Source organism: Suncus etruscus, chromosome 2 (assembly GCF_024139225.1).
Source record: "Suncus etruscus isolate mSunEtr1 chromosome 2, mSunEtr1.pri.cur, whole genome shotgun sequence".
Classification (NCBI taxonomy): domain Eukaryota; kingdom Metazoa; phylum Chordata; class Mammalia; order Eulipotyphla; family Soricidae; genus Suncus; species Suncus etruscus.
The window spans coordinates 65886994-65914939 of record NC_064849.1 but is presented as its reverse complement, the minus strand read 5'-3'; the positions used below and the strand labels follow the sequence as shown (position 1 = coordinate 65914939).

Genomic DNA, 27946 nt, shown 5'->3' with positions numbered 1-27946 from the left:
CCAGGAACGATTTCTGAGCACATAGTCAGGAGTAATCCCTGAGTGTCACTGGGTGTGCCCCCCCCCAATAAAAAAGACTTAGCTGCAATCATCTTTAAACCATAGAAGTGGCAAGGTACCAAAAAAAAAAGTACAAAGGTATTCACTTTTGGGGGCCAGTAGGTGGCGCTAGAGGTAAGGTGTCTGCCTTGCAAGCGCTAGCCAAGGAAGGACCGCGGTTCGATTCCCTGGCGTCCCATATAGTCCCCCCAAGCCAGGAGCAATTTCTGAGCACTTTGCCAGGAGTAACCCCTGAACATCAAACGGGTGTGGCCCCCCCCCCAAAGAAAAAGTACAAAGAAGTGGCAAGGTGGAGGACAGATAAAATTTTTACTTTCTGGCCTCTTTATTGTTATTCTGGCAATCTGGGTCTTACACTTTTATATCTAAATGTTAACTCATTGATATCTTCGCACCTGACCTCAACTGATGAATGTCACTCTAAAGCATCAGTAATTTATTTAAAAACCACACTATGTTCCTAAAATAGATTCTAGATTTCTGGACACAATTAGAGCAATGCCAAAAGGATAAAAAAAAAATCAATTCTTGTCAAGCTAGGCAGGAAGGAGTGCCAGGTTTATACAACCGAATTCAGAACCTCCCTTGCACCATTCTTTCAGAGTCATACAGTAGGTACCATTTCCATTCCTCTATTTGTAATCTTAATTCAGCTTATTTTTAAGGATACTTACCCTAAATCTAATCTTCAATAAATATCCTAAATTATTTTCCACCCAATTATTAAACTTTTTTCACAAGCTCCATGCGAAGATTTACCCTGAGACAAACTAAGCAAAGTGGAGACTTCGGAAAGATAAAATTATACAATGCAAAATGGTCCAAATTATCTGGAATGAAAACATTCTGTTGTGACCCAGATAATATACATAGGGAAAACATATGAAGTGAATGAGGAAAAGGAATTATTTATGAGACTGACATATTAAACAATGTTTTAGCTGCATTATGTACAGGGATGACTTGTTTTAGAAAAAAAGGTGGAAGGCAGCCTATTGCAGGGGAAATGGTAAACTAAGAATATGCTCGTTACAAATTTTGCTCACTGAAAAAAATTGAATGCAAGGTCTCTCCTTTTCTCCACTCTTACAGATGTGGGCCAAGCTCTGGCCTCTACACAGTACATAAAGGGAAATCAGACTAGAAACCTGTTCCTAGAAAAGTTTGTTTCGTTTTTGTTTGTTTTTTGACAAGGAGGTTGTTAGGCCAAACCCATCTGTACTCAAGAATTATTCCTGGTGAGGCTAGAGTAATAGCACAAGGGGTAGGGTATTTGCCTTGCATGAAGTTGACGTGGGCTTGATCCCAGGTATTCCATATGGTCTCCTGAGCACCTCCAAGAACGACTCCTGAGCGCAAAGCTAGGAATAACCCTTCAGAACCGCCAGGTGTAGCCCCCAAACCAAAATATTAAAATTTTTCCTGGCAGTGTCTGGGGGTCCATATGGAGTACAAGGGATTGAACTCAGTTGGCCATAAGCAAGGCAAGAGCCCTAGCCTCTGTACTACAGTTCTAGGAGGTTTCCCTCACCCCCATCAGTTTTAACCCAGGTCTGAAGCAGTTTTCACTCACACTTGATTCCTAGGTTTCTACCTAGCACTCAGGACATTCTCCCTGGTCCATTTCCTTTGAATCTAGTCCCCCAACCTCAATAATACAATGCTTTTTGCCAAAGTAATTTTAAAAAGTATGGTTTGTTTAAACAGTTACTAAACTGGATCATCTTTTAGTAGCATCCCTCCACCTCCCTTTCTGTCCCCACTCAGTCCTCTATGATCACATCATCATCATCATCATCTTCCTCCTCCTCCTCTTCTTCCTCCTCCTCCTCTGGCAGTTCCTCCTCTTCTTCATCTTCCTCTTCATCTAAACAAACCACCACTTCAGCTGGTTCGTGTAATCGAGAGTCAAACCAGTCCAGTACCTGTTGGGTGCTAAGCCTTGATGCCTGACTCAAGTGAGGGATATCACTTTCCTGAAGCCGCTGGTGGGCTGCCCAGTAGCTCTCCAAGGGCCGTATATCTGGTGGGGGTGGGGGGACTGGCAGAGGTGGTACGTCAGTCCACTCATTCAAAGGGCGGGCTGAAGGTGGTTGTGTAGGAATGACTGGGTCCTGGAAACTTGTGGCACCAGGCACTGCATTGTCCCGAAACCATTTAAGTTGCCCATGTTTCAGTGCATAGCGCGTATCACCAAACCACTGAATAATCTCAGACCGAGGCAAACCAGTGATCTGTTCTAATTTATGGTAATCTTCGCGCCGTGCCCACTGGCACTGTAAAAAAAATGATTTGAGGATAGCCAGCTGCTCTTTGGTTTTCCGCTTGGGCTTTCTCTGGCGCTGCATATCTGAGGAAGGGTACATTGCTGGGCCAGCCCTACCTGCTGTTACTGCTAGGCCTGAGTTACTGCTGTGCCTTAGTCTTTGGGGCCATGCTTGTTCCACAGGTGAGGATAGTGACTGTTCATTGGGTGACAACGGTTGTGGAAGACAGCCCGGGGGCTGCTGGGATTTAGAGGTAGCAGCACCTCCATTAGCCAGTACCTGGAAAGAAGAGGTAGTGGAGGCAGGAGGAGTCACTTTGGATGCGGACTCTGGCTTCTGACTACTGGCAAGCAAGGGGTCTGATTGGGGCTGATCCCTAGCCTGTGGCTGGTGGAGAGCTGGGGAGTGGTTCCAGGAAGCAGGACTAAGGCTATGCAGTAGGGCGGAATTCCTGCTAGCCAGTTCCTTAGGAAGGCCACTGCTTTTAAGATTGTGCCATGGTTCTGATTGGTGGGGGGCTGCCCCACCGGCAGGGGCCATTAAGGCCTCTGTTGATTTCTGCTGATTGTGTGGCTCTGAGCAGTCCTCAGGCTCTACCTTCAATCCTTTGATTTGTGTGGTCTTGCTAAGAGCCACAGGCACTATTCCAGCTTGCTCAGGAGGTGGCAAGGAAGGAGGCACCTCCTCTGGAGGCCGCCCTGCATGAGTAAAAGAGAGGAGGGATTTGAAATGGAGCTGGTCGCGATGGTAGGCTACCCGTGCTCGAGTCTCTTCTATTTCTTCAGATGACCAACTGATGCCACAGCGAAGGCGCTGGGCCATGAACCAAGTCTTGACTTTCTCCATCTGCAGTCCATAGCGTAGACAGAGAAGGGCAATGTCTGCTAAACTGGGATAGGGAAAGTAGCTGAAGGTTTGGAGCAAATGCTCATTGCCATCCAGCTCACTGGTCTGGGCTGCTTGGGTCCACACAAGCTGTAGTTCCTCAGAGATTGGAGGGAGGCAGATGAGCCCGACACTGGGGCTAGTAAGACTGTTGGCCTCTTTATTGGGAGCCATGGCGTTTTCTGTTTTGCGCCCTTTTGAGATAGCTGTAATAAGAAAAGAAATAGCCCAGTCATTGGGGATCCTCTATCCACCCACTGCCCCAATTTCTACCTCAGGTACTAGGCTCCAAAACAACTGTTATGATGTGCTAGATTGCTTTTAAGGTTCTTTAACAGCTTTCTCGTTTTAATTTTCATAACCTGATGAAGTCAAATGCACCTACTCTAATCCCCCTTCTGTGTATGGAAAAGCCAAAATCCACTGAAGTAAAATACTCCCAATGTACTGTGGCGAGTGTTGTCACCAGGACCAATTCTCTTCAGTTTCAAACTCTTCAGTTTGTTTAAAAAAAAAAAAAAAAAAAAAAGAAGGGGGGCCGGGAAGGTGGCGCTAGAGGTAAGGTGTCTGCCTTGCAAGCCCTAGCAGGACAGACTTCGTCCCATATGGTCCCCTCAAGCCAGGAGCGATTTCTGAGCGCATAGCCAGGAGTAACCCCTGAGCGTCAAACGGGTGTGCCCCCCCCCCAAAAAAAACCAACAAAACACAATCTTTATATAATAGGCCTTTATCTTTGTAACTCCAGCTTCTTCTATCCTCTCCATTCATAGAATAAAAGTTACAAAGTGAACTTTTGTAATGTTTTCACAGAGACAGAGGGAGCCATAATCTCAGCTGTTACAAGTGCTTTAATACCTACTTTCTAAAGAAGTGTTCCTGTTTTCTCTCAGGATAGGACAGCTACAGGAATGGGGTTTACTGCAACCCCCCAGGGTTTAGGTCCCAAGGGATTGAGAAAGGAAATGCTTTCTTCCCCCAAATCATCCTAAGAACAAAGGTTATCCCCTCCCCCACGTTGTCTCCACCAACAGCTAGTCTCCAGGGAATCCCAAGAGCGCCCTCAGACTTGAACCTCCCCACCACCCAGAACTGAGGCCTGTGTCTCTTCTCTCACTGCCTGCTTTCTTCTCAGGACCAGGTGGGCTGGCTCTGAAACTGTAAACAGGTTCTGCAAACTATGCAGTAGCACCACCACTCCCAGAACTGTGGATGAGACTGGGGACCACAGGCACAGCCCCAAGCTTCCTCCCTGAAACACTAAAACCATCTGTGGACCAAATTGAAAGTGGGGTTACATTCAGAACTGGAGCTAGTACACTTGCTTTGCATGCAGACAAGTGGGGGCATGCCATATGGTCCCCTGAGTACTGATACCAGAATACTGATCCCTGAGCCCAGAGCCAGGAATAAATGCTTGAGCACCTCTGGTGTGGCCCAAAAAGGAAAAAGAAAAAGAAAGTGGGCTACTTTTGCCTCTGTTAACCCAATTTTCCCCACTTCCTCTCAAGGAATGTTGTTACATATGTTAATGTTAAGGATTTACTTTTCTTTGTGAATGTACAGGAGGAATTGAGAAAACTCTCAAATGTTACAGAAAAAGCAGTGAAAGACCAGTGATTTCACCTGTTTTAAAATTTTCAGAAGCGGGGCCGGACAGATAGCATGGAGGTAAGGCATTTGCCTTGCACGCAGAAAGATGGTGGTTCGAATCCCGGCATCCCATATGGACACCCGAGCCTGCCAGGAGTGATTTCTGAGCATAGAGCCAGGAGGAACCACTGAGCGTTGCCGGGTGTGACCCAAAAACCAAAAACAAAACGAAACCAAAAAAAGTTCAGAAGCACTTTAGTTGCAGCACACTCTACCTTTTTAACAAGTGAATGTTAAGTAAATTAAAGGTTATGTAAATCCTCACAGCCAGGGCAAATGAATGCAGCAAGTTAAGAGTAGGTAGAAATGATTCTTGGTTAGAGTTAACCTACAGTTTAACCCTTGGTTCTGCTTCTATCAGCAATGTGATCTTGGATAAAAGTTATTCTTTTTTTTGTTTGTTTGTTTAGTTTTGTTTTTATTGTTCATAGCCAACAGCACTCAGGGGTTGTTCCTGGCAGGCTCGGGGGACCAGATGGGATGCAGGGTTTTGAACCACTGTCCTTCTGCATGCAAGGCAAACGCCCTATACCTCCATGCTATCTCTCCGGCCCCAAAAGTTATTCATTTTTTTTTTTTTTTTTGGTTTTTGGGCCACACCCTGTGACGCTCAGGGGTTACTCCTGGCTATGCGCTCAGAAGTTGCTCCTGGCTTCTTGGGGGACCATATGGGACGCCGGGGGATCGAACCGCGGTCCATCCTAGGCTAGCGCAGGCAAGGCAGGCACCTTACCTCCAGCGCCACCACCCGGCCCCAAAAGTTACTCATTTTATGAGTTTTCTAATTGTAAAAATAAAACTGTAGACTGGAGCTGGAGAGAGAGTACACAGGGTAGGGTGCTTACCTCACAGAGCCAGTCCAGGTTTGATCCCTACCATCCCACGTGGTCCCCTAATCCTTGCTGGGTGTGATCCAAAAACAAAAACAAACAAATTGTAGACTATATGTTAATGTATTCTCACCCATCGCCTACTTATGTGCTGGTAGCAAGCAGGCAGAGGGGTTGCTCAAAACTACTGTTTTAAAGAGGTCCTGAGGGAGGCAGATTTGAGATGAGTCATGACTCAGCCACTTCCTAGGATGCTGCATGTCCTTACGTTATTGAACATCTAAGCTTTAATTTCCCGTCAGAAAAATAAGGTAATATGGGCCAGAGAGTACAGCAGATAAGTACTTGTTTTGCATGATGCACTGCATATGGTCCTCCAGTACTGCCAAGACTAACCACTGAGGACCTATGAGTGGCCCAAAATACCAAAAAGAAAAATAAGGTCATACTCTACCTATAAGTTTATGACTAAAGTGTTTTTTTCTTTTAATGGGCTTGAAGGGCTGGAGCTTTACAGTACAGCATTTAAGGCCTGACATTCCATATGGTCCCTAGCCAGCCAGGAGTGATTTCTGAATACAGAGCTAGGAGTAACCCATGAGCACTTCCTGGTGTGCCCCCCCCCCCAAAAAAAAAAGACTCCAGTCTGTTTTTGCAGAGTTTTTTTTTTTGTTTTTTTTTTTGGTTTTTGGGCCACACCCGGCGGTGCTCAGGGGTTACTCCTGGCTATCCACTCAGAAATAGCTCCTGGCAGGCACGGGGGACCATATGGGACACCGGGATTCGAACCAACCACCTTTGGTCCTGGATCGGCTGCTTGCAAGGCAAACACCGCGCAGAGTTCTTATTCTAAAGAGCAGTAGAAGGATATCTGATTTCTACTTTCTATACATTGGGGAGTTGGCTATAATGAGAATGAATTTTGTTGCTTTCAGAGAAATGAATTCATGATTCATTTTGTATTACCAAATTGCCAATTTGGTAGCACTATCTTTACCTTCCAGGTTCACCCCAGACAGAGCTGACTAGCCTATGAGGGCCTAAACTGCCAGTGAGAAATTCTTTTGCTCCATTAGCGCCAGCTGGGAGGGAAATCACCAACACTTGATATCTACATAATCTATTTGTGCTCTGTTCTAACTTTATATGTGAGGGAAATGTAGTATGATAACATACCAATAATAAATAAGGATGAAGCCTGCCAGATGGAAATTAAAACAGGCATAATTATAAACAAGGAAACATTTGTTTTCGTTCAAGTTTTTTCTATCTTCAGATTCTGTGGCATCGGCTAATTATTTCAGTGTAACATGCAGGAATGCAAGTAACTATTTGATTCACTGTCTACACATAGAATAGTGGCTTAATTTAAAGCACGGCTGTATAACTGGCACCTCCTGAAAATGAATCTGATTGAGATAGGAAAAAACTCATCCTGAGAACTCTAAGAGGTACGAAAGCCCTAATTAGTGAACACACTGATGTCTATGTTCTTGTGCCTTTTATTTTGGAGAATGGAATAGGGAATAAAAACTAGAAAAATGGGCCCGGAGAGATAGCACAGCGGCGTTTGCCTTGCAAGCAGCCGATCCAGGACCAAAGGTGGTTGGTTCGAATCCCGGTGTCCCATATGGTCCCCCGTGCCTGCCAGGAGCTATTTCTGAGCAGACAGCCAGGAGTAACCCCTGAACACTGCCGGGTGTGGCCCAAAAACCAAAAAAAAAAAAAAAACAAAAAACAAAAAACAAACTAGAAAAATAAGATTTCTGGGACCGGCGAGGTAGCGCTAGCGGTAAGGTGCCTGCCTTGCAAGCGCTCGCCAAGGAAGGACCTCGGTTTGATCCCCCCGCGTCCCATATGGTCCCCCAAGCCAGGGGCAATTTCTGAGCGCTTAGCCAGGAGTAACCCCTGAGCATCAAACAGGTGTGGCCTGAAAAACCAAAAAAAAAAAAAAAAGATTTCTGAGGATAACAATATTCCATTTGCATCCTTACTAAATGTGTCAGATATGCCCATATCAGACTTAAAGTTGTAAGTAAAAATGTAAGGATATAGGGCCAGAGTAATAGCATAGAGGTAGGAAGTTTGCCTTGCACGCAGCAGACTTAGGACGGACCTGGGTTTGATCTCCAGCATCCCATATAGTCCTCGATTTCTCAGCAGCAGCCTGGTGTGGCCCAAAAACAAACAAACAAAAAAAGGATAATCCTTAGGTTTTCTTTGGCTTCCCATAACTCCTGGGCACCTAGCAGATAAGAATAACCTTAAACTCCCACTCTAGGTATTCACACACTTATAGGAGAAAGAACTTCAGAATTTTAGACTCCAGGGTTGAAACGATAGCAAAGCGGCAGGGCGTTTGCCTTGCACATGGCCAATACAGGCTGGACACTGGTTGGATTCCTGGCATCCTACATGGTCCCCTGAGCCTGCCAGGAGCAATTTCTGAGTGCAGAGCCAGGAGTAACCCCTGAGCCCCTCAGCGCCCCGGGTGTGATTCAAAAAAAATAAATAATTTTAGACTTTAGCTAAGTTTATAGTCACAGGTTCAACTGGGCAACTGAAATTATTGTTACCCCAGTTTCTTTATTCTAAGAACTTCAATACTGCCTGAAGAATGCTTCAGTGATAGAATTTTAAGGGCCTTAAGAAACTTTTAGTGGGGCCAGAGCAGTGGCACAAGTGGTAAGGCTTCTGCTTTGTGTGCAAGCCTAAGACTAACCGTGGTTCGATCCCTTGACGAACCATGTGGTCCCCCAAGCCAGAAGCGATTTCTGAGCGCAAAGCCAGGAGTAACCCCTGAGCATCACTGGGTGTGCCCCCCCCAAAAAAAACAAAACCAAAAAAAATACTTTTAGTGATAATCTATTTACATGCTTAACTTTTTGAACATGAAACCTTTCTGAAAATCAAATAAGGCATAAAGTTAGGCCTCCTCCCTCCCAAATAAGCATCTTGCATAAAGTTAGGACTCCACCCTCTCAAATAAGCATCTTAACTAAACACTATATACATAACCTCTTTTCATCTCTAAAAGGGTTCACCTGCGCTATGTACTCTCAACAGATACAATGATGGAATACTTAGAAAGGCATGACACTGCTTGATAGGCATGAACCACAGATTAGACTCAACAAAAATTGGAAGTGGAAGGGACCAGGTATTAGTGACATTACTGGAAGTCGGAGGGTTGAGTCTCCAACTGGACTAGGGACTTGGCCAAAGTGACCTACAGGATTACATGAAATAACAGTATGGGAATTGGGGGTGTGTGTGTGGAAGAATTGGGTCACACCTGGCTGCGCTCAGGGGTTACTCCTCGCTCTGTGCTCAGAAATCGCGCCTGGCAGGCAAGGGGGACCATATGGGATACCAGGATTTGAACCACTGTCCATCCTGGATCAGCTGCGTGCAATACAAACGCCCTACCACTGTGCTGTGCTATTTCTCCGGCCCCACAGTATGAACTATTAATGACTTATGTTGCTCTCCAGTGTGTCTTCTGCTTCCTTCCTATACTCTGTGTGCTTGGTCTCATTGTGTGTGATTTCAATCCTACTTATGACATTTATTTGGGTTTTTGGGGGGAGGGCACACCCTGTGACACTCAGGGGTTACTCCTGGCCAGAAATCGCTCCTGACCGGGGGGGGGGGGGGGGGGGGGGGGGAGGACCATGTGGGACTCCGGGAGATAGAACTAAGATCCATCCTAATTGGCCGAGTGCAAGGCAAATGCCCTACCGCTGTGCTATCACTTCGGCCCAACATTTTTTTCTCTAGAGAATAACAAACACATAAGCTTACGAAAACTATTACATTAAAAACTGTTCCCATGGAGACAAAATTAAGTGCTTTGAAAAGACAAAAGAATGTACAGAGTGGCCAGAGAGATAGCATGGAGGTAAGACGTTTGCCTTTCATGCAGAAGGATGGTGGTTCGAATCCCGGCATCCCATATGGTCCCCCGTGCCTGGCAGGGGCGATTTCTGATCACAGAGCCATGAGTAACCCCTGAGCGCTGCCGGGTATGACCCCCCCCCCAAAAAAAAAAAAAAGATATTTCAGATGAATGTACAATTTCTTCCCCTTTGGTTTTGTGCCATATCCAGTGGTGCTCAGGGCTTATTCTTGGCTCTAAGTTCAAGGACATGAACTCATGTACTCTGGTGCATATGAGATGCCATGCATCAAACCCAGGTTGGGTGTATGCAAGGCAATCAAATCACCTTACCCTCTATACTGTCAGCCCCCAAAGAGTGTACAATTTAAAACTGAGTTGGGAACGTGCAAGACAAAGGTATAAAAATAGATTGGAGAGGGGGGCTTAAAAATCTCAAAATGTTTTTTTGTATTTTGAATGATTCATTCTGTTTAAATTCTCATACCATTTCAGAAAAACCAAACCAGAAAAAAATCATAGATAAAATGCAGGGTTTTGATCTCAGACTATACCTCAGAATTACCTGGGAAACTTAAAACCAGAGCACTCGCCTTCTTAGTCTGGACTGGGACCTAGGAGCCTGGACTTTTACAAGCACTAAAGGTGAAGCAAACATTGAGATTTCAATGTTTCAAGTACTAAGAAGGCAACTGGGAACTTCGATCAGCATTGCCATAAAAAAAAAAAGAACAGAAAAACAAAACCAAACACTCAACACTACCCGGAAAGACTTTAAAAATGAGCCTACGTTTTAATGCTTCAGCTATAAAATTTCCCAACTTAAACTGGCGTTTTGGGGTTTCTGCCATTACCGCCTTCTACCTATCAGAGTCCTATAATAAAAAAGGGGCTTTCGAATGTCTAGTGAGAAAGTTCCTCTGATAAGAGGTACCCTAATGGGAGCCCGCATGACCAAACAGGTTCTGCGGCTTGAGTTTTCTCTTCTTTCGATTTAGAAGCCTCCTCAAGTTAAGACGCAATACCAGGAACCTCTCGGAACAACTCGGTTCTCTTTCCTAGTTAGCGTTGGGATATGACGGGTAAGGGGGGTTCCGAAGGCGCGTCTACCGCCAGCCCCTTGCGTTCCCTAAGGCCCGTCTCTCCCCAGTCAGTCCAGGTCTAGGAACGTGTGTCGAGGTCGCCATGAAGTGGGGGAGGCGTCGGAGGAGGGGAGACCTGGGAAGGGAAACGCTTCTCCTACTCCGCCTTTCATTCAGTCCTAACTGGGTCAGAGAACAACAACAAAAAGTTGGTGGTGCACTTGGAGAGAGAACCCCCAGAGAGTGGAGCCGAGCGAACCCTAATAATCATCCTCCCCTCGCCAGGGCGTCCCGACCCAGCCTGCCTGCCTTCCCTTTCCTCCCGACCCTACCCGCACTCGCCCTCCCCCAGCTGCAGCGAGAACCCCAAGAAGTCCGCAGGAGCAGAGAGATCCGGGCCACTTGGAACGTGGACTTCGCCTCCCCCCGCGGCGTGGGATGGAGCTCCGCCGGGATGGCTCGGAGGGAGGCTGGGGAGCTGAGGTCGAAGGGGCTGGGGGATCACTCACCGCTGTCCGGCCCGGGCGGCGGCTCCCAGCCTCGCACCGTGGGCCGGGGGGCGGGGATGGGGCAGAGGGGGGGACAGAGAGTGTCTCGGGGTGGCCCTGGAGCGGCTGCCGTGCGGCCTGCTCGCTCGGAGCGGAGGGCCGGGACCGGGACTTGCCCCGCCCGCCCCCGAGCGCGCGCCTGCCTAGCCCGGCCCAGCCCGGCCCAGCCCTGCGCTCGCGATTCGGGGGCGTGGCAGGGGCGGGACGAGCCAATGGGACCGAGTCCTGATTGGTAGGCACGAGTGGGCGGGACCCGTGGGAAGCACGGGGCCAGCCATTGGACGCTTGGGTCTTCGGCCGAAGCCTCCTATTGGCTGCAGCGGGCCTTGGGCGAGTGGGCGATTGGCGCGTGGGTCCGGGAAGATGTCCCCCGGGGCCAGGATGCCCCTAAAGGTGCCCCCTACCTTCGCCCTCTCGGCGCCGCCGGACCTTGCAGTGAGTGGGTGCGCGTCTCGGGCCCCTTTGCTCACGGAGCTCCCCAGGACCCGCCATACTTGGCTCAACTTTTTGGACCTGAAAGAACCCTCAGCATCCTCTTGTCAGCAGCACAAGCCTAGTCGAGGGCTCAATCTCCCGTCCAGTGCTTACCGCAAAGGGAAACTTATTCTCCAGAAGCATCCAGGTCCCGGAGCGTTGGCACAGCGGTAGGGCGTTTGCCTTGCACGCACACGGCCGACCTGGGACGGACCGGGGTTCGATTTCCGGCATCCCATATAGTCTCCCGAGCCTGCCAGGAGTGATTTCTGAGCGCAGAGACCAGGAGTGACCCCTGAGTGCCGCCGAGTGTGCCCCCCCCCACAAGAAAAGCATCCAAAGTCCTGCCTGCTGGAAGAACGAGGAGCCCAGGAGCACGCGCCTTTTGTTGCTTCCTGGGTTCAATTAGTATCGAACTGGGACTGAGCCACAGCACAGTGGATAGGGCTCTTGCTTTACCGCCAGGTGTAAGCCCTGATCTCCGTCAGGTGTGACACCATCCCAACCAATAAATTTTAAAATATTTAGTCACCGTGGAATGACAGAGTCATCCATGATTGGGTTCTAGGTATATAATAGTTAAAAAGATAACATTTAGTAATATAATATTGTAAATATGAGTCGATGTTCATCATTAATGTTTATTATTTAATATTTAATTATTGTGGATATTTATCATGTTTAACCAATTCCTTCACCAGTGTCCATTTCTACCAATGCTCCACTCCTATTTGCCTCCTACCTGTCTGCTTGTCTCCTTTTAGCAACTCCTAAAAACCACCTTCATCAAACTAGTATCAGCAAAAATAGTAACCAAGGACTTTTACTCAACTCAGCTGTAGAATTATAAACTTGATTCTGTAGTTTAAACCAAGCCCATTGGTACCTACAGATCTCTTAAATCATGATATGCCCCCTCCAACGTGTATGTAATGAAAGGGAAAGTGTGACATTTTAGACAATGGCAGCCATAATTATCAGGGCAGTTTATTCACTAATAATCTAAATTGAATAGACTGGAGGAATGTTCAAAAAATTTTTAGGGGGAGCACCCAGGGTTTGGAGACCATACAGGGTATCAGGAACTGTACCCCAGTCAACCACATGCACAGCAAACACCTTACCCACTGTATTACCTCTCCAGCCTCAATACACAAGGCTGTTGTAGAAAACCAGTTAAGAAGGGCTGGAGAGATAGCACTGAGGTGTTTGCCTTGCAAACAGCCAATCCAGGACCTAACGTGGTTGGTTCGAATCCCAGTGTCCCATATGGTCCCCCTTTCCAGGAGCTATTTCTGAGTAGTTGGCCAGGAGTAACCCCTGAGCACCGCAGGGTGTGGCCCAAAAACCAACAACAAAAAGAAAACCAGTTAAGAACACCCTATTTGCTGTGCCGAACCTTTTTTTTTTTTTTTTGCCTTTGGGCTACATTCAGCAATGATGCTCAGGAGTTACTCATGGCTCTGCACTCAGCAATCACTCTGACAGTACTCAGGGAACCACATGGTATGCTGTGGATCAAACTCAGGTCAGCCACTTGCGAAGCAAATACCCTATCACTGTGCTATTGCTCTGGCCCTTATTTTCAATGTAGATTACTCTTCCATCTTCGTTTTGGGGCCACACCTGGCAATGTTCAAGGGTTATTCCTGGTTCTGCATTCAGGAATAACATTTGGCAGTGCCTACGGGGCCATATTGGAGTGCCAAGGATCAGATCCATGTCAGATGTTGTGCAAGGTAAGTGCCTTACCTGCTGTACTATCTCACTGGTCCTTCATCTTTCATTGTTAGGAAAGTTACGGGAAGCTCTTGCCTCTCTCTTTTCATGGTTCAGAGGCACATTTCTCTTAACATTCATTTTCGTGCATAAGTATTGTAAGATCACCCATGCACTGTATATCCAAGCCCCAGTGAATGATTCTGAATCAGGGTCCCACAAAAAATAATCTAGACCAGGCTGAGGGTAGTCTGGCAGTCTTCTACCTAGTATGGACCTCTCTGCCTGCCAGAACTGCCATTTTTATTGAGTACAGAGATCACCCCTGGCTGGGGCAGTAAACCCACCCAGGTTTACAAGTAAGACAAACTTTGTGGGCTCGGAGAGATAGCACAGCGGCGTTTGCCTTGCAAGCAGCCAATCCAGGACCAAAGGTGGTTGGTTCAAATCCCGGTGTCCCATATGGTCCCCCGTGCCTGCCAGGAGCTATTTCTGAGCAGACAGCCAGGAGTAACCCCTGAGCACCGCCGGGTGTGACCCAAAAACCAAAAAAAAAAAAAAAAAAAAAAAAGACAAACTTTGTGTTGGGTAAAACCAAGTTGTTAAACAAACAGATACAAAGAAACCAGGGATAAACTTTGTTTTAGGTAAAATAAGGTGTAGTCCAACAAAGTATTTCTTTTTTCTTTCTCAAAGTATTTCTTTAAAAGGGTTTCATAAGTGGACCAGAGCTAGTACAGCAGGTAAAGCACTCACTTGCCTTGCACACAGCAGATCAAGTTCATCTCCAGAATCCCATATGGTCCCCAGATCCCCACCAGGAGTGATCCCGAGTACAGAGCTAAGAGTAAGCCCTGAGCACTGTCAGTTATAACCCTAAATTTTAAAATCATAAAATAAAGACTCTAGTGGGGGACAGAGAAATACTATAGCAGGTAAGACACTTATCTTGCAAACAGCTGACCCCATTTCAATGCCCAGAACTCTGACCCTCCCTCAGGAGTGATTCCCTGATCACAAAGCCAGAGTAAACCCTGATCATTGCTGGATATAATCCCAAATCAAAAATATACACAAAAAGCTTCTGAAGAAACTTCTATGCTTCAGAACACCTCAATACTTGGATCTGCTCCTGGGACTGAATGACGAGTGCAGCTGTTGGAGTAGTTAAAGGAAACATATTGGCCAAATCCCTATTTCTTCTTGTAGAGAGCCCTTAGAGGGTTCATACAAGTTACATTCTGCTCCTTAACACTAAGGGTGGCGCTGGGGAAAGGACTGGGAAAAAAAATAACAGGGTGAGGGGCCAGAGCTATGGTACAGTGGGTAGGGTGTTGCCTTGCAGAGGGTACAATCCCTGGCTCCCCTGAACCTGCCAGGAGTGATGATCCCTGAGCAGAGCCAGATTTAGCCCTGGACACCACAAAGTGTGGCTCCCAAACCAAAAGATGAGACTGAACAGAAGTACAAAACCCTTTTGCCTATTCTAGGTTGACTCTAAAGAAAAGGACAAGAAATGTGGGAGAAGGGAAAGGCAAGGATCCTCAACTTTCCAGTGTACTGTACTGTTTCCTAAGAAGTGCCGTAGATATGAGGCTGGAGTGATAGCACAGTGGTAGGCCATTTGCCTTGCATGTGGCACCTGGGATGGACCTGGGTTCGATCCCCAGCATCCCATATGGCCCCTGAATCTGCAGGAGTGATTTATGAGTGCAGAGCCAGAAGTAACCCCTGAGCACCGCCTGTGTGGCCATAAAAAAAAAAAAAAAGTGCCATAGTTGAAGGGTGACCAATCAGAGCTGTGGGGTGCTGAAGGTCGTGATAAGAATATATGGGAAGGGCCCGGAGAGATAGTACAGAGGCAGTTGCCTTGCAAGCAGCCGATCCAGGACCAAAGGTGGTTGGTTTGAATCCCAGTGTCCCATATGGCCCCCCGTGCCTGCCAGGAGCTATTTCTGAGCAGACAGCCAGGAGTAACCCCTGAGCACCGCTGGGTGTGGCCCAGAAACCAAAAAAAAAAAAAAGAATATGTGGGAAGATTTCAGACAAACTAATCTACCATTATAAGCACAAAGTCTCAAAAGACATTTAGAGCCACTGGATACCCCAAGGACAAGAGCTAGTACAAGAATCCATGGAAGGCCCCATTACCTTTCCTCGGATGCCTACTTCGCATGCTGACTCTACTAGCCTTCACACCTGGATTCACAGCACAAGAGAAGTAAGGGTGCTATTCAGTGATATCACAGCTTAGCTATTATGATGTCACAAGGAGGTATCTATTTCTGTTGCTCCTTTCTAGAGAAGATGGAGGCCCTTGCCTTTCCTTTTTACCATATTCATCCTTTGCTCTAGGGTCAACCTTGAATAGGGAAAAGTTTTATTCTATCCTTCCATGCTTAAAGAGCAGAATGTAACTTGGATAGATCCTTTAAGAGTATCCATAAGAAGGGGCCGGGGGGCCGGGCGGTGGCGCTGGAAGTAAGGTGCCTGCATTGCCTGCGCTAGCCTAGGACGGACCGCAGTTCGATCCCCCGGTGTCCCATATGGTCCCCCAAGCCAGGAGCGACTTCTGAGCTCATAGCCAGGAGTAACCCCTGAGCGTCACCGAGTGTGGCCCAAAAACCAAAAAAAAAAAAAAAAAAAACGAGTATCCACAAGAAGAAAAGGATTTGACTCAAGGTGTTCCCTTTAATTGCACAGCAGTTGGTGCTAGGTACCAGGAAACAAATGGGCCAAGTTCTGGTATTTTCCACTATGGTGGGAAAGTGCAGATGGGATCCTACCCTGGGTGGTTCTTTGAAGGCTGCCCAACCCCTTCATCTTCCCACCCAGTTTTTGCCTAGCCAGAGAACTTCAGCCTAAGAAATGGGATTGGGAGATTACCCTAGTCTTTGGTCTCTTGCCACCTTTGGCCCAGAAACAAGAACCACTCAACATCTTATATTTTCAAGTTTTAATTTATTTCAATGACATGTATGAGGTGGTTAATCTGGGTGGGAAAGCAAATGCAAGAAGCGCAATGAGGCACTGGACTGCTGGATTTCTTCCCCCACGAACCTTGATGTACTGTGAAGGGGAGGGGAGATTTCAGGAAGGCCTGATGGTAACCAGTTCTGGGATAGGTCACAAAATACTTCCATTTCACTTGTTCAAAGGGTGGCTTATCTTTTCTTCGGGTTTTTGGGTCACACCTGGCAGTGCTCAGGGATCACCCCTAGCAGGGCTTAGGAACCCATAAGGTGTGAAGACTAACGCCAGGTTGGTTGCATGCAAGGCAAGCACCATATCCACTATACTGTCCTTTTTTATTTTTTTGGCTTTTGGGTCACATCTGGTGGCACTCAGAAATCAATCGTTCCTGGCAGGCTCGGGGGACCATATGGGATGCCGGGGATTGAACCCAGGTCAGCCGCGCAGTAACACATTTCTGCCTCCTGCTCAATCATTAACCACTTCTAACCCTGTGGTCTCATCTGTAGAGAAACCTTGAGTCACTGACTTTCTAAAAAAAAGCCTTTTCAGACTCTGTTTCTAGGGCCTGTGGATTGCAAGGACCTAGAGGTACTCCAGAGAAGCACCTGAGTTAAAGCTGTTATGAAGAGAACTGCTTAGGTTACAGAAGAAAATGGAAGGGGAAGGCTCTGACAGGTTGGCAGAGGAAGGCATCTAGATGAGAGGAAAGGGCCACAGTGTTACTATTTTGCTGAGGGCAACTGAGCCTCTACCCAAGGTACCTTCCATCTAGAGCTAACATGTTTAAGTTGCTCTGTTCATACAAGCAGTGATCTTTAGAAAAAGTGCCCACTTTTAATACTATATTTAGTTCTGGGAAGCTTGAGGCCATACCTTGCAATGCTCAGGGCTTACTCTTGGCTCTGAACTCAGGAATCACTATTGGGAGGTTTGGGTGACCATATGAGATGCTGGGGATTAAACATTGGTTAGTCACGCACAAGACAAGAACCTACTGTACTATTGCTCCACCTCTCAACTGCTTTTTTTTTTTTTTTTTTTTTTGGGTCATATCCAGCGGCACTCAGGGGTTACTCCTGGCTCTTTGGTCAGAAATCACTCCTGGCAGGCTCAGAGAACCATATGGGATGCCAGGAATTTAAGCACTGTCCATCCAGGGTTGGCCGTGTGCAAGGCAAACGCCTTAACTGCTGTACTATCTATCTGGTACCCTGCTTTTATTTTTTAATAGTTTTGATTTTGGGGCCACACCCAACTATTTTCAGGGCTTACTCCTGGCTTTTCACTAAGCCGGAAAGGCTTGGGTAGACTACATGGGATGCCGGGGATCAAACTGGGGTCAGCCTCATGCAAGGCAAGTGCCTTGCCAGCTATATACTATTGTTCCAGGGCCACAACTGTCTAAATGGGAAAGACTTTTACAGCACATAGGTTCTGAGGTTCCAAATACTAGCCCTGCTGTTTATGTATTGTTGAACCAAAGACAGGTTTTTCTGAGCTATGCCCATGGTTAATACATGTGTAATGGGTACACATTAGACAAGATGACTACATTCATTGATGACTCAAGTCCACACTGCTTGGTGGCATTTCAGTACTTTCCCTTTTGGCTCTGCTGCAACTTTGACCAGAAGACAATCCAAAAATCACATTGTTTTCTTTAACATCTAGGGATGTTATTTAAGTGGGCATTTGTGTGAGGAGTGACTCACCATCTTTCTTCAAAAGATTAAGGTCCCACACACACTCTTGCTGTGAATGCATGTACGCAAACGTGTGTGTGCTTGCTCACTGGCTCAGTGGGAAGGGAACAGGTGCGCCAGAAATGTCTTGAAAAGTTGATCAGCCAGGAAAGGGAGTGGGGAGCTGGTTACCTGGGAGATCCTTGTTCATCAGCAGCCTCAGGATCTCCTCTTTTAGAACACTGTCAAGAAAGAGCCCGAGTGAGAAAGTGGATCAAAGTCTTGTAAAGGAAGTAGGTTCTCCACCCTTTCTCCAGAAGGAATAGCAGAGATCAGAAGGATGAAGAGGGGGGACTTATGGAAAAGGAAAATGAAGGTAAATACTCTAAATACTATAGAGGGGGAAAGAGTGTGCAAAACTTAGGGACAGAGTATAGGGAAAAGGAAAAATGTTGACATTCTCAGGTGGTTAGGGAGGAGACATCAGGTATGAACATGAATGAGTCAAATACAACTTTCCCATTTCACTCTCTCTGGGCATAGAACAGATGCCATCTTCTGGCACCTCTAAGTGGTCAAATTGCTTTGACTTGAAGTGTTTTCCTTTTTTTTGGGGGGGGCACACCTGGTGACGCTCAGGGGTTACTCCTGGCTATGCGCTCAGAAATCGCCACTGGCGTGGGGGATCATATGGGACGCTGGAGGATCGAACTGCCATCCATCCTAGGCTGGGAATGCCTTACACCCTGCGGCACCGCTCTGGCTCCGTTTTCCATTTTCTTATACCCATATTGTTTTATTCTCAAAAGAGAATAGTTTCCTTTTACCTTTGGGGAGTCCTGGATATTTTCCCCAAAAGAGATGTAGATTACCGCCCCAGAGCTAAGAGTTCCCAGCTTCGAAGGCTGCAGGAGCAAAAGTGAAAAGCAAGGCCCAGACAGGATAAGCTATGGTTGGAGAAGCCCTACTGAACAGAGGCTCTAGATCTTGATAACATAGTTCCTGGGCTATGAACATCAGATTTCAAATCCGGGGACCTATCCTCAGCCCCAACCAAATACTCATGATCTGAGGATGCAGAATGATCTGAAATGCAGCACTTAGCTTAGGTGCAGAATGCGACTTATCTACATTATTCAGATCACAAAATGATCAAAGGGATTCGAGCCAATTTCATCCAATTTCCCAGACAGAAAATGAGTCCAAATAAAGTGAAATAAGGTAGACAGGTAATCAGCAATCTTTTCCTGAAGCAGAAAGGATGGCGATACTCATAAATTACTCTTTCTTGACAAATAAATCCGTAAAGTGCTTAGAGGCCATTGAAAGGGACCCCAGAGATCAAGTTGGCCCCTGGGTGCACCAACCCCTTAGGCAAGTATGAATGGTGTGGCTACAACGAGGGGCTTAGAGTTGGTTTTTCCTTCATTTGATCCCCCAGGACTGCTTCAAGGCTGAAAGCAAGTGCTCTCCCAATCAGTCCTGGAGACTTACAAGTGACATAAAGCCAGGTGCAGGAGAGCAACTTCCCCCAAGGCCAACTTCTGGGGGAAGTGAGCAAGGCCATTAAGGTCAAGTTAAAGCTAAAATGAGCGAGCTGGGGGCCCTGAGGTGGCAAAAGCCAGCAAGAAGAGGGAATGCGCCAGCCACTCAACTGTGTTCTGATGGGAAGGGCTCTATCCAAAGCCACCCCCATGGGCCTGATAAGCTATCACTTTCTCTGGACGCCCAAGAATAGATGAGGGGATCACTCTAGGGCCCTATCTTCTTTTGTTTTGTTTTTAGGTCACACCCTGCAGCACTCAGGGGTTCCTCCAGGCTCTCTGCTCAGGAATCGCTCCTGGCAGGCTCGGGGACCATATGGGATGCTGGGGTTCGAACCACCGTCCTTGTGCATGCCCCGGTCCTATATCTCTCTAGTCAGCCTGCTCGCCCCATCTCCATGCCGCCCATTCATTCCTCCCCGCCGTGGGCCGCGCGGGTCTCAGATGAAATGGATCCAGCCCTGCGGCTCCGGGACGCCGCCACTGCCCGGGTGCTCGGGCCCGCGGAGGGCATAGTCGCGGCCGCCGTTGTTGTCCCAGAACTCGTGGCCCGTGACGCGGTAGCGCAGGGCGAAGAGCAGGGCGCCCCCGACGGGCGGCGCGGGCAGGCGAAAGGCGAAGCGGTCGGCGCGGGGCGGGGGCGGCGCGGGGCCGGCGTAGGCGGCGGGCGCCTCGCGTTGACTCCGCCAGCCGTCGGCGCTCCAGCGCACGCTCACGCGCTTCTCGAAGGCCAGGTCCAGCACGCGCGCGCTCCCGGCCACGCCCAGCGGGCCCGCCTCGGCGCGTTCCAGGCAGATGCGCTGCGCCTGCAAGCGGGCGGCGAAGTCCGGCTCGCTGGCCGGGTCCAGGGATGCGCGCGCCTCCTGGGGGAGGGAAAAGGGGGAGGGCGGGGTTAGTCAGATACTGAGCCAATCAGAGGCGTCCCGGACGGCAGTCATAGAGAAGGGTCGAAAAGGTCTAAGCCAGTCAGAAGCTGAGCAAGCGTCACGTCAAGGGGCGGGGAAAGGGAGGGTCAAGGAGAAGCGCTGGGCCAACTAGAGGCTGAGGGCGCGTCCAAGCAGTCAGAGGCGGGGTCAGAGCGAGGCATCCCAGCAAAGGGGCGGATCAGAGCGAGGCGCTAGGCCAATCAGAGTCTGAGTGCGGCGTCCTAGCAGACAAAGGGGAGGGCCAGAATCAGGCCTAGACCAATCAGAAGCTGAGCAGGCGTCTACGTCAGGGGCGGGGAAAGGAAGTCAAAGAGGAAGCGTTGGGCCAACCAGAGGGTGAGCGAGGCATCCAGGCCGTCAAGAGGCGGGGTCAGAACGAGGCGCTGAGCCAATCAGAGGCTGAGCGCGGCGTCCAGCAGCCAAAGGGGCGGGCCAGAATCAAGCTTAGAGCAATCAGAAGCTGAGCATGCGTTACGTCAGAGGCGGGGCAAGGGAGTCAAGGCGGAAGCGCCGGGGCAACCGGAAGCCAAGTGCGGGCGTCCCGGCGGTGCAGCCGGGGCTACAGCGGGGAAAAGGCTTCACGGACGGGGAGCCCCCAGGGCAGGGAAACACAGGGCCAGTCCAGAGTCAGGCAGAGCGAGGCACGTCCGCACAGTCCCTCCGCGGCGGGTGGGGACGCGCGGGCCGCCTACCTGGAGGCCTCGGGCGCGGGGCTGGCACGGCGCGAAGTGGCGGAGGGCGTCCCTCTGCAGCTGGATCTGGACGTGGCGGGGCACCCGCGGCAGCTCCCCGGGCCGGAAGCGGCGCACCACGGCCAGCTCCAGCCCCAGCGCGTCGGCGAAGCGCACCTTCTTGCGCGTGTCCGGGCTGCGGGGCGCCCGGCCGCCGCCCCCGCCCCCGCCGGCCGGTGCGGAGCGAGCCCGGCGGCCGCGGCTGGGAGCGTGCGCGCGCGACCGGGCCCCGAGCCGCGTCCCGCCCTCGCCGGGCTCCTCCTCCTGCTCCCGCGCCGGCTCCTCCTCCAGGCTGGGTCTCTGGCTGCGGTAGTAGGCGCGCTCGCTCAGCGCCGCGATGAAGCTCAGGTTGCGGGGGATGTCCGTGCGGAGCGGCGGCTCGCGAGACATGGCACCCGCCCCGGGCGTGCGGCCTGCGGCGTCGCCGCCCGTCCGACCGCTGGCTTCAGCGGCGCTTCGCCATCGCGCGTGTCCTCTCTCCTTGCTGTCACCTCCGGGCTCCCGCACTCGTCCTTGCGCTGCCTCCCTCCTTTAGCGCCTTTCCCGCCGACTCAGTCCCCGGACGGGCTCCGGCCATCGGCTCCGGCCTCTGCGAGCTTCGTCCGCTCTGCTCTGAGCGTGCGCTCAACGGCGCTCACGCCCCGGTCCCGAGGCCTCGGCGGCCAGGGCCCCCGCCCACAGCCCGCTGACAGGTGGCTCCCCATCTGTCTCTGCCGCGGGGACGCTGCCCGCCCCCTTTGACCGTGGCCGCCTCGGTGTCTCTCTGCGGCCAGCGAAGAGTTAAGGCGAAGAGGCAGTTGTCCGTGTCCATGTTCATGGCCCTGTACTTCAGGGTTCATGTTCCCAGGGCTCCCGACTTTGCAAGATGATGAAAGCTAGGTAGTCTCTGAGATGGGGGGCACTCAAAAGTTGTGGGGAGACAGCTGCTGGCCCCACGATGTTTTTGTTTTTTTTTGAGGGGGAGTCCCCCTTCCGGCAATGCTCAGGGGTCACTTCTGGCAGTGCTGAGGGGACCATCTGGATACCGGGTTGGCCACGTTAAAGGCAAATGCCCTATTCGTTGTGCTATCGCTCCAGCCCCTACTTTTTGTTTATTATTATTATTATTATTTTATTTGGTTTTTGGGTCACACCCGGCAGCGCTCAGGGGTTCCTCCTGGCTCTATGTTCTGAAATCACTCCTGGCAGGCTCAGAGGACCATTTGGGATGTCGGGATTCGAACCACCGTCCTTCTGCATGAAAGGCACACGCCTTACCTCCATGCTATCTCTCCAGCCCCTAATTTTTATTTTTTTAACTCAGGCATAGATAACCTTTGTCCTCCACCTATGAGGAACCCAGCTAAACCCTTGTTTATTTGTGTTGTCTTGAGCAAGGCACTCATTGGAATGTTTCACGTTTGAAAAAAAAAAGTGTAGTAGAGGGGCTAGAGAGATTGTTCAGTTCAACATTACCAGGTGTGTGCCCCTTCCACATCTCCCTCTGCCAAAAAAAAAAAAAAAAGAAGAACCTGTAGAGAGGGTGTGAGAGATGATTGTAGGACAAAGGTGTTAAGAGAGCATGCCTTGGGGCCAGAAAGATAGCATGGAGGTAGGGCATTTGCCTTACAGGCAGAAAGACGGTAGTTCAAATCCTGGCATCCAGTATGGTCCCCCGAGCCTGTCAGAAGATTTGAGCATAGAGCCAGGAGTAAAGCCCTGAGAGCTGCTGGGTGTGACCCCCCAAAAAAAATAATAAAAATAAAAATAAAGTTACTTTTGGGGCTGGAGAGATAGCATGGAGGTAAGGTGTTTGCCTTGCATGCAGAAGGTAGGTGGTTAGAATCCGGGCATTCCATATGGTCCCCATGGAGGTAAGGTGTTTGCCTTGCATGCAGAAGGTAGGTGGTTAGAATCCGGGCATTCCATATGGTCCCCCGAGCCTGCCAGAAGTGATTTCTGAGCGCAGAGTCAGATGAAACCCCTGAGCGCTGCTGGGTGTGACCCAGAAACAACAACAACAACAACAACAAAATAGAGCATGCCTTGGGGGTGGAGAGATAGCACAAGGTAGGGTATTTGACTTGCACACAACCCGACCCAGGATGATGGTGGTTTGATTCCCAGCATATTGAGATTCCTGGTCCCCTGAGAGGCACAGGGTATGACCCAAACCCTCCCCGCCCAAATAAAATGCATTCTTTTCAGGTACGAAGGGGACCATAGGATGCTGTTGGGTTTTTTAATACATACTAGTGTTCAGGAACTACTGACAAAAATAGAAAACTGCTCCAGAGTCGCTCCTGACAGTGTTTAGGGGACATATGGTGCAAGGGATCAAAGCCATGACGGGCCAGAGAGAGCACAGCAGTAAGGCATTTATTTGCCTTGCACGAGCCCTATCCAGGACAGACCGGCATCCCATATGGTCCCCTGAGCCTGCCAGGGTAATTTCTGACCAGAGCCAGAAGTAATCCCTGAGCATGGTCCCATCAGGTGTGGCCCAAAATCAAACAAAAACTAAAAACAATCCAAGACAGCTGCATGCAAGGCAACTGCTTACCTGCTGTATTATCTCTAGCCCTAGGTATAATTTTATTAAATTTTTTTTTTTTTTTTTTGGTTTTTGGGCCACACCCTGTGACGCTCAGGGGTTACTCCTGGCTATGTACTCAGAAGTTGCTCCTGGCTTCTTGGGGGACCATATGGGACGCCGGGGGATCGAACCGCGGTCCGTCCTAGGCTAGCGCAGGCAAGGCAGGCACCTTACCTCCAGCGCCACCGCCCGGCCCCATAAATTTTTAAAATTTATTTTGAGTTTGGGCCATATCCTGCAGTACAAAAGGTTTACTCCTGCCACTACACTCAGGTCTCACTCCTGGTAGGGCTCAGGGGACATATAGGATGTTAGTGGTCGACCTGGGTCAGCCTCATGCAAAGCAAGTATCCTATCCCCTGTACTATTGGTCCATCCCCCATAGATATAATTTTTAAGGCTTAGAGAATTAGCTCTGTGGGTTGAAATTTATGCTTTGCTTGCAGGAGTGTGGATAGCACTACCAGGAACTACCTGTGTCCCACCTTACTGAGCTGAGCTGGAAGTAACACCTGGCAATGGTCCAAAACAAACAAGCCGTCCTAGGAATACAGAATAATAGTATGCCTATTTTATATATGGGAAAACATAGTGAAAGAGCAGCTAGGAGAGCTAGGATTAGAACCTGTCAGGTCCTAATGTCTCTTGTTTGTTTGTTTTTGTTTTGTTTTTGGGTCACACCAGGCAGTGCTCAGAGGTTACTCCTGGCTCTACACTCAGAAATCGCTCCTGGCAGGCTCAGGGGACCATATGAGATGCCAGAATTTGAATCACAGTCTTTCTGCATGCAAGGCAAATGCCCTATCTCCATACTATCTCTCTGGCCCCAGGTTCTAATGTCTTAATCTGCTTGGTTCTGTAACATTAAAATACTTAATAGTAAATCCAGAGGAATATGACAGGGGATAAAACACTTGCTTTGTGTACAGAGGAACCCAGTTTAACCTCTAGTACCATAAAATAGTGCCAAGAGTTATCTCTAAGATGCAGCCAGGAGTAGGCCCTATCATCACTATGGCTTTAAATCCCCCCCAATTTTTAGAATCTTGGGATTTGGGAAGGGCATATCTGGCAATGTTCACAGGTTATTACTGGCTCTGTACTCTGGATTTACTCCTAGTAGTTCTTGGGGCCATATGAGATACCAGGGATGAACCTGGGTTGCCTGTGAGCAGGACTAGTACCCTCCCCACTGTATTGCACCCCAGACCCTTATTTTTTTTGTTTGGCGCCACCCGGTGGCGCTCAGGAGTTACTTCTGACTCTGCTCAGAAATCACTCCTGGCAGTCTCAGGGGACCATACGGATGCCAGGGATTGAACGCGGGTCAGCAGCAAGCAAGGCAAATGTCCTACCTATTGTGCTATTACTCCGGCCCTTATATGTGTGTGTGTTTATATATATATGTGTGTTTATATATATATGTTTTTTTAAAAAGTACTCAATAGTAATAGTTAACATCAGAATATTAAAATGGGGAATCTATAGCCAAAGAGCTAGAACAGCAAGTAGAGTACTTGCCTTCAAGTGTTCCAACTAAGTTCAGTCCCCTGCATTCCATATTGTCCTCTGAGCCCACTAGGAGTAATTCCTGAGCATAGAGCCAGGAGTAACCTGTGAGCACCCCTGTATGCATCCAAAACAAAAACAAAAGGGGTGTAGAAGATTGAAATAGGGGGCTGGCGAGGTGGCGCTAGAGGTAAGGTGCCTGCCTTGCAAGCGCTAGCAAAGGAAAGATCGTGACCGCAGTTCGATCCCCAGGAGTTCCATATGGTCCCCCCAACCCAGGGGCAATTTCTGAGCGCTTAGCCAGGAGCAACCCCTGAGCATCAAACGGCTGTGGCCCAAAAAAACAAAACAAAACAAAAAAAAGGAAGATTGAAATAGAATGCCCAAAATTTGTTTTGCTGGGGGTCACATCCTATGATGCTTAGGGTCTACTGTCAGGGTGCTAGGTAGGAATGGCTCCAGGTGGTGCTCCCAGGCCCACCCAGGCCCAAAGAAACAAGCATAAATTATTGTAGTATTTTATTTAACCCTGTATGTAACAGTATTATAGTTTAACCTGTAATTAATATTAAACCATTCTTATTTTTATTTTTGTTTTTAATTTTTTTGTTATTTGGGGGGGGGCACATCTGTCAGTGCTCAGGGCTTACTCCTGGTTCTGCACTCTGGGATCATTCTTGGAAGGTTCAGGGTATTATATGGAGTTTGGGGTATAGAACCAGGATCGGCCAGGCGCAAGAAGCCCCCTACTCACTGTACTATCACTCTATCCTTCAAAACATCTTTGGAGGGGCCGGAGAGATAGCATGGAGGTAAGGTGTTTGCCTTGCAATCAGGAGGTTGGTGGTTCGAATCCCGGCATCTCATATGGCCCCTGAACCTGCCAGGAGTGATTTCTGAGTGTAGAGCAAGATTAACCCCTGAGCACTGCTGGGTGTGCTCACCCAAAAAAAATCTTTGGACCTGGCATTTGTGTTGTTCTAGTATTAGTATTTCTGTTCTCCTGACTGATGAGACTGACAACGAAGCTATATTCCAAATCAATCTTTGTTTCATATACAGCCAGTGCAGTAACTGACCAGCAGAGTTGAGTGATTTGGCCAGTCAACATTAACTTCAAATCTATTATTCCAAGGACATGAAGTGAACAAAATTCAGTTCCTTTTCTCACAGAGCTTATAAATAAGTTGTGTTGGCAGAGAGAACTATATTTGGATCTTGAGACTTGAAAGTATTTTTATTTCACGTCAGTGCCTTAGAAGAATCAGGGTTGTGAACGAAGGACTAGACTAGGCTACTCTCAAGGAGGCAGCCAGAAATATGGCAGGGGAGATGACTGAAAAGTCTAGGCTAGGGGCCAGTAAGGTGGCGCTAGAGGTAAGGTGTCTGTCTGCCTTGCAAGCATTAGCCAAAGAAGAACCACAGTTCCATCCCCCGGTGTCCCGTATGGTCCCCCCAAGCCAGGGGCAATTTCTGAGTGCTTAGTCAGGAGTAACCCCTGAGCATCAAATGGGTGTGCCCCCCCCCAAAAAAAAAGTCTAGGCTAGAGCCTAGGCTTTGCGCTCAAGAGGTTCAGATTCCATACCTGGCCAACACAGCCCCCCTGCACTGTAGTAGTAGCCCCCTGTGCACCAAGTAAGTATAGCCCCAAACAGAAAGGGAAAAAAAAAAAAAAAAGGAGACTGCCTTACTATTGGCAGCTGGAATAGTTAGTCTATGAACAAAAGTAAAATAAGACTGTGGTTGGAACCGAGGTCAGACTTGAAGTCAATTGAGTCTGGGTGTCTGAGGATGTGGGTTGGTGAAATTATTTAATTCCCTTCACCCATAGATTGAGGAATTGTGCAGCATAAAGTTGGGGAGGCCAAAACACACAGATACTTAGCTGTAATTGTTGTAAATTGTTGTAATTGTAAAAAAAAAAAAAAAAAAAAAGACCTGGCTTTTCTAGTAGTGGGCAGGTGGGCGGCAGATGCAGAGGAGACCAGCAGAAAGGAGGGCTCAAGCTGCCGTTTCCTGGTTGTTGTTTGGGGGTTCCTCCAAATCGAGTGTTAAAGAAATGCCAGCATGCGACCATGGGACCCAATCAGAATGCCCGAGAGTGCCCTCCAGTGGCCCGGCAGCTTCACACCCACAGCAGGGGCTGGGATCAATAGCTCCCAGGGATAATAGTGCATGTGGGTATATGAAACCTGAAAGATAAACTTCAACTTAGACGCTGACAACCTATTAGAACACAGAGAAGTTATGGGAGGGTGGAAGGAAGGTTAAGGAATTCTATCATTTCCTCCATGCTCCTATACTGTCTGTTTTTTCTCATCATGAGAAGAGCTCACGTTGAAGAGATGCAACTTTAGAAAATCGATTCGAAGACCCACAAGATGAAAAATTTACCTGTAGAAACTGCTTGTGACCTAAAATATCTTTTTTTTTTTTTTTTGGCTTTGGGCGCGGTCCGTCCCAGGCTAGCGCAGGCAAGGCAGACACCTTACCTCTAGCGCCACCGCGCCGGCCCCTTGTGACCTAAAATAAACTCTGGTTCTTAGATGCCTGGCTAAGGCCCCAGCCCACCGAGATGAGACTCTGGGTC

General features: G+C 48.7%; 2 protein-coding genes across 2 annotated transcripts; both read right to left on the bottom strand.

Annotated features, from left to right (window-relative positions):
* Positions 1 to 1749: 1749 nt before the first annotated feature.
* Positions 1750 to 11374, bottom strand: HOMEZ (homeobox and leucine zipper encoding). Its single transcript, XM_049768627.1, has 2 exons — positions 11182 to 11374; positions 1750 to 3418 (listed from the first exon to the last, which is right to left on the bottom strand). The coding sequence occupies exon 2, from the start codon at positions 3384 to 3386 to the stop codon at positions 1824 to 1826; it is 1563 nt and encodes a 520-aa protein (XP_049624584.1). The 5' UTR covers positions 3387 to 3418; positions 11182 to 11374; the 3' UTR covers positions 1750 to 1823.
* Positions 11375 to 20028: 8654 nt separating this feature from the next.
* Positions 20029 to 21695, bottom strand: PPP1R3E (protein phosphatase 1 regulatory subunit 3E). Its single transcript, XM_049768736.1, has 2 exons — positions 21234 to 21695; positions 20029 to 20478 (listed from the first exon to the last, which is right to left on the bottom strand). Exons 1-2 carry the CDS (start codon positions 21660 to 21662, stop codon positions 20056 to 20058), a joined length of 852 nt encoding a protein of 283 aa, XP_049624693.1. The 5' UTR covers positions 21663 to 21695; the 3' UTR covers positions 20029 to 20055.
* Positions 21696 to 27946: the final 6251 nt, after the last annotated feature.